This window comes from Lucilia cuprina, chromosome 4 (genome assembly GCF_022045245.1).
Source record: "Lucilia cuprina isolate Lc7/37 chromosome 4, ASM2204524v1, whole genome shotgun sequence".
Classification (NCBI taxonomy): domain Eukaryota; kingdom Metazoa; phylum Arthropoda; class Insecta; order Diptera; family Calliphoridae; genus Lucilia; species Lucilia cuprina.
The window spans coordinates 7,208,327-7,214,815 of NC_060952.1; the positions used below are offsets into that span (position 1 = coordinate 7,208,327).

General features: G+C 28.0%; 1 protein-coding gene across 2 annotated transcripts; it reads left to right on the forward strand.

Moving 5' to 3' along the window:
- The first annotated feature begins 407 nt into the window (after window positions 1-407).
- Window positions 408-4,866, forward strand: LOC111675666 (GILT-like protein 1). 2 transcript variants are annotated; one of them, XM_023436466.2, is made up of 5 exons: window positions 408-647; window positions 3,804-3,938; window positions 4,034-4,393; window positions 4,462-4,569; window positions 4,760-4,866. In XM_023436466.2, exons 1-5 carry the CDS (start codon window positions 588-590, stop codon window positions 4,766-4,768), a joined length of 672 nt encoding a protein of 223 aa, XP_023292234.1. In that variant the 5' UTR covers window positions 408-587; the 3' UTR covers window positions 4,769-4,866. The 2 variants fall into 2 exon arrangements, with proteins under 2 accessions (XP_023292234.1, XP_023292233.1); XM_023436465.2 differs by having other exon boundaries at window positions 4,462-4,866.
- The last annotated feature ends 1,623 nt before the right edge of the window (window positions 4,867-6,489 follow it).

The window sequence follows — 6,489 nt, forward strand, 5'->3', positions numbered from 1 at the left end:
ACTAACTAACTAACTAACTAACTAACAAACTATCTAACTAACTAACTAACTAACTAACTATCTAACTAACTATCTAACTAACCAACTAACTAACAATTTAAAGGTAGATCCCACAAATATACACATAAACAAATTGACAGTACTGTAATTAAAAAAAAAAACAATTAAATTGAGTTAAATTGTTGGTTTATTATACTACATACCCGCACGAGAACTGATGTTTAGTGAAAAAGACAAGAGTGTGGGGTTGGAGAAACAATTATTTTTATTTACTCAAGCATCACAATTGTAAAGAAAATAAAACTCAAAAAATCAAGTTTATTATAGCTGAACCCAGCCCAACATTTGAGTGAAGCTCAATTTTATTGTGATATACTATAACAAGTCAGCAAACCTTAATGGCTTAAATATAAACAGTTGGGTTTTAAAATTCAAAGTGATCGTTTGCAGTTACGGAAGAGTCCAGTTATAATTTGAATTAAAAAAAGCAAAAAAAACTGAAAGTAATTTCAACAAATTTGTGTTTATTTTGAACAAAAAACATTAATATTCCCACAGAATATTCTTAAAATCCTCAACAATCAAATATGACTCAGAAAATTTTTGGTTTATTTGTGGCCTTATTGGCAGTCGCTAATGCACTCAAGGTAATATTTTGACAATTTTTTAGGGTTAAACAATTTATTAAAAATAAACACGTATTAAAATAAAAACAAACGCAATTTATACGAGACTTTAAAATAATTAAATTCAAAGAAACAGCTAACAAAGCTTGGCTACCTGAGATAAATTCAAAAATTAATTTTTGTTTTTGTTTATGTGGCAGAGGAATCACTCTAATGGAAAATAACCAACAGAGATCAGCATTATTATTAAAAAAAAAATAAACAAATGAAAGCTTTGTTTGTACCGGTGTTTAAAACCCCCTTTTACTCCCACCCTTGTTGATCCATTGTAAACCATAAAGTAAACAATTAATTGTGTCTTAATACCTATGTAGTTTGTTGAACTGACTTTTTAGTTGTCTTTCTTCTTATTTTTACTATCCAACTAGAATTGTGTCTAATGAAATAAAAAAAAACTAAAATTTCTATTCGTAAAACTGTACGTTTACAGAGTATTTAATGTTTTGAAATGCATAACCGGTTTTTACATACAACATAGTATTTGTCATAGTTGTTATTACATCAAACTGGGTAGATTACATCAGTTTATAAATAAAATAAAACAGAAAATAAAAATAAACTGCAATAATTATGTACATATGTATTTCTTTATTGTTAAAAAACTAATTTATTCAAAACTGTAAATATCAAGGTCTGATAATATATGCAAAAAAATTTTTTTTGTACAGTGTAGATGAGTAAAACAAAAGGTTTGATTTGAAGGAGGATTTAGGAAAAGAAATTTTAATTTTGATTTCAAATAAGCGGACTACTATTTTGATTATCTGTGGATTGGATACATGTGTTAAGTTCCAGTTCAGTTTTTGTTTAGTTCTAGTTCAGTTCTAGTTCAGTTCTAGTTCAGTTCTAGTTCAGTTCTAGTTCAGTTCTAGTTCAGTTCTAGTTCAGTTCTAGTTCAGTTCTAGTTCAGTTCTAGTTCAGTTCTAGTTCAGTTCTAGTTCAGTTCTAGTTCAGTTCTAGTTCAGTTCTAGTTCAGTTCTAGTTCAGTTCTAGTTCAGTTCTAGTTCAGTTCTAGTTCAGTTCTAGTTCAGTTCTAGTTCAGTTCTAGTTCAGTTCTAGTTCAGTTCTAGTTCAGTTCTAGTTCAATTCTGGTATGTTGTGTGTATTCTCATTTGTTTATTGTCTTAATTACGATTTTGCCTAAATTTTACTAATTTCATGGAATATGCACTTCTTTAATATTGAATTTCAAAAGTACAGAAAATCCAAATGAACAATTCGATAGAAGCAGCAATAACTGAAATATGGTGAGAAATTATTGTTTACATACCCGTATACGTACATATCTATGTATGTATTTTATATAATATCAGACATATTAAATATTTTGTTAATAATTAATATAAACACTTTTTTCTCTCAAACAACCGGTTTTACAAAACAAATTACTTTTTTTGTTTCGTGTTTTTTCTTTTTTTAATAATTAATTAAAATTATCATGAATATTTGGAAAAAATATAAGCTAAACTTCAGTCGCATCTTCACCCTTCTTTAGACAGTTCACAATGTTTTTAATTGTTTTGATAAAATTGGAACTCATTTAAAAGTAACGAATTTTTTTAATACCCAGTAAACATTTTAACCGGCATTCTTACAAATATTGTTAGACACAAAAAACTAAATAGCTAATAATAATATTGCATGATGTTTTAACAAATAATAATAAATTATTTAACTATTTTAGTACCTATGATTATTATTTTGAAATAAATCAAAATAATAATAAAAAACAAGCTATAGTAATAGAATATAACAATAGTATGACATATTTATTTATGAATAGACATCACACATTGTCTAACTAATTTATTTCTATATGAGACAAAATTTCTATTCACATGAATGCACAATAAATTTATTTAGGAATAGCAAAAGTGTCAAACAAAAACATTGAAACATTATCCAAATTGTATTAATATATTACACACTGATTCACCTATTGACATTTATAATCACTTTCAAACTTTCTCTCACAGCAAGTGCATTTAATTTTGTAAGTGATAATTAGCTTACAATTAGCTAAAACAAGCTAATTACAATTTTGTATTTCGAATTCAAATAACAATAATAGGTATTTACTTGTTTCGATACATGTGATGACATTATTTTGTCAGTTTTTTTATTTTATATAGAAAAATATAAACCTGAATCATTTAGATATTAATTCAGTACAAAAGTGTGTTTAAAACGAAATATATATGTATATGATCTCATCATTAAACCGTTTAATAAATGTTTTAAAAAATACTCAACAAAACAAAAACTATTAAATTTTGTAATAATGAATTATAACATGAAAAATAATTAAAATTTCTAAAAATAGAAAATATTTTAAGAAATTTAAAGGTAAAGAACATGATCTGGAAAACATCAGACATAATTATTGTTATTAAAAATATGTACATATGTATCTTTCGAGTTGGAAATTATTATCAACTATATAACGTAAATGTTCAGATAATTCATTTAAAAAAAATAATTGTTGTTTCCTAATTCCAAACGATAAGAAAAAGAACTAGAACTGAACGGGATCTAAACAGAATTAGAAAACTGGAACGGAAATAGAATACAATAGAACTAGAACTGAACAAGAACTGAACAAGAACTGAACTAGAACTGAACTAGAACTGAACTAGAACTGAACTAGAACTGAACTAGAACTGAACTAGAACTGAACTAGAACTGAACTAGAACTGAACTAGAACTGAACTAGAACTGAACTAGAACTGAACTAGAACTGAACTAGAACTGAACTAGAACTGAACTAGAACTGAACTAGAACTGAACTAGAACCGAACTAGAACTGAACTGAACTAGAATTGAACTAATTGTATTGAAACTGAATACATTCTAAATAATTTAATTGAAAAGATTGTCATTGTCTTTGATTTCTCTGCAATGTAAGGTATTTAACCCTATAAATTAAAGACACAACCACATCAAATACACATTTAAGAAATTTAAAAACAACAAATGAATTGCACTGTTATGCAAATATTTTACTGATGATTTTTACTTTTTGTTTGAAACAATCACAATCCCCTTCTGTTGCCAACAACTGAGTACAGTATTGTTAACTACATATTTTCTTTTTTTTATTCATTGTTTCAATTGCAGGTGCCCGTAACCGTATATTATGAATCACTTTGTCCAGACAGTGCTAAATTCATCACCGAACAAATTTATCCAGCTGTTAAAGGCGATTTAAAAGACCATGTTGAAATAACTTGGGTACCCTATGGTAAATCATCGGTAAGTTTTTCTCTGGAAACAAAGCTGACAAACATACATTTTAATTAGAAAATTCCATTATATTCAACTAAATGTTTCTATACATTTGTTTTTAGTATTCCACCCAAGGTTCAGAAGTTAATTTCAATTGTCATCATGGTCCTAACGAATGCTACGGCAATAAGGTGCATGCTTGTGCTATTGATCACATTCAAGCCAACTCATATGAAGCTCAATATACACGCGAATCTTTGACATTGGACTTTATAAACTGTATGATGAAGGCTGGAAAGAATTTCCCCGACAATGTGTATCCTGGTGCCAGATGTGCTCGTGACAATCACATTAATAACTGGGAAAATATACAGCAGTGTGCCAACAGCACTGAAGGCAGCCAGCTTTTAATGAAACACGGTCAAACTACTATGGCTTTCCAAAACCCTTTGATCAGTGTACCCACTGTAGTATTTAAAGACGTATGTATTTTAGTCCATTTATAACAAAAAGTACTCTTAAAACTCATGTCTATATTTCTTTATTTTAGCAATACGACGGTAAAGTAAATGAACAAGCCCAAAGTGATTTCGTTGGAGTTATGTGCAAATACTTTGTCCAACCTTTGCCTAAAATGTGCGCCAGTCGCAATTCGGCTGTAAGCATTGCTACTACACCTTTAGTGGGTCTTTTGGTTTTTGCCTTTGCTAAGCTTTTCATCTAAACTTTTTCTCAAAAAGCTTTAATTTTATTTTTCATGCATGCATCGAATTCTCTCTTTTTATATTCGATATATGATTTTTGTATAAATACATATATATATTTAATATTTTTTTTGTTAATTTCAGAAAATGTAAGATCATGTATAAAATTTTCCGTCCAAATACTTGAGTGTATATAAAATAGAATTTAAATCCAGATTCTCAAAATAAATATAACATATATTTTATATTAAGTTAACTGGCTTTTAATGAAAATACGTTAAGTTTAGTGAAAACATTGGGCCACTATTTAAAGAGCATTGCCGATACTTAATATGTATATGTATTCATATCGTATGGTTATAGGGTCGTATGTCATAAATACTTTCCACATACAATTTTTTGATACTATAAAAAATTAATAATAAAAAAGCTAAGATACATCCGCACAACAACGATTGTGAATTGAAATTATCACTTTCGAACGTATTTATCATTTGTTTCGATAGTTTTTGCATTTCAAAAAAAAATATATAGAACTGATCTTCAAATGAACTAGAACTGAACTAGAACTGAACTAGAACTGAACTAGAACTGAACTAGAACTGAACTAGAACTGAACTAGAACTGAACTAGAACTGAACTAGAACTGAACTAGAACTTTACTAGAACTGAACTAGAATTTAACTAGAACTGTATTGGATTTGAACTAGATCTGAACTAAAACTGAACTAGAACTGAACTAGAACTGAACTAGAACTGAACTACAACTGAACTAGAACTGAACTAGAACTGAACTAGAACTGAACTAGAACTGAACTAGAACTGAACTAGAACTGAACTAGAACCGAACTAGAACTGAACTAGAACTGAACTAGAACTTTACTAGAACTGAACTAGAATTTAACTAGAACTGTATTGGATTTGTACTAGATCTGAACTAAAACTGAACTAGAACTGAACTAGAACTGAACTAGAACTGAACTAGAACTGAACTAGAACTGAACTAGAACTGAACTAGAACTGAACTAGAACTGAACTAGAACTGAACTAGAACTGAACTAGAACTGAACTAAAACTGAACTAGAACTGAACTAGAACTGAACTAGAACTGAACTAAAACTGAACTAGAACTGAACTTGAACTAGACATATAACTGATCTATAACTAAATCTGTAAATTAAAAATAAAATACTAAAAACTATTTTTTAATCACAAAAATTTTATTAAAAAAGTGCAATATTCTAGTAATAAGAAACATATGTACGTATGTGTATACATTTATATGAATGAAAAGTTAACTCATAATTTATGCAAATTACCTACTATAAAGCACAATTCATAATCTTAATAAACAATCTAATCAAATCATACCACTTTGCTAAATGAAGTTAAACGCCAAGAAAAGTGTACACAACTCACAAACGTAATAAAATGTTTAGTATAAATTTGATATTGAAACAATTAGAAGATAATAGTAATCGTACTTAACATACGCAATCGATTAATTTTGACGTATATATGTTTGTTGTTTCGAATTGATGTACGGTTTTAACTAGTAAACTTTGTAATTATTAAAGTTGTAATCGTAGAGAGATTAATTGAATAACAATATGACTTAAAACTGAGGATACAAAAGTAAAATAATATTTTGTACTTAAATTAATAATAACTATTAACTAACTGCTTAAATTTTTGGGAAATTATAAAAATTTAACTGTATCAAAAATTAATAGTCACACTGCTCCTATACTCATCAAATATTCAGTTTTTTTTGTGATCAAACGTCAGCCTGTATCCAAGAGAACTAATCAATTGATAAACAGCTGACAAACAATATTTAAAGGGTAAAATGACAAAGGGAAGGGGACCATTTT

Bases quoted from the DNA above. Each gene is read 5' to 3' on its own strand.
- LOC111675666 (XM_023436465.2), top strand. From the start codon at position 588: ATGACTCAGAAAATTTTTGGTTTATTTGTGGCCTTATTGGCAGTCGCT. The intron at 648-3,803 runs GTAATATTTTGA...TTTCAATTGCAG, and splicing joins CAGTCGCTAATGCACTCAAG to GTGCCCGTAACCGTATATTA. The intron at 3,939-4,033 runs GTAAGTTTTTCT...ATTTGTTTTTAG, and splicing joins TACCCTATGGTAAATCATCG to TATTCCACCCAAGGTTCAGA.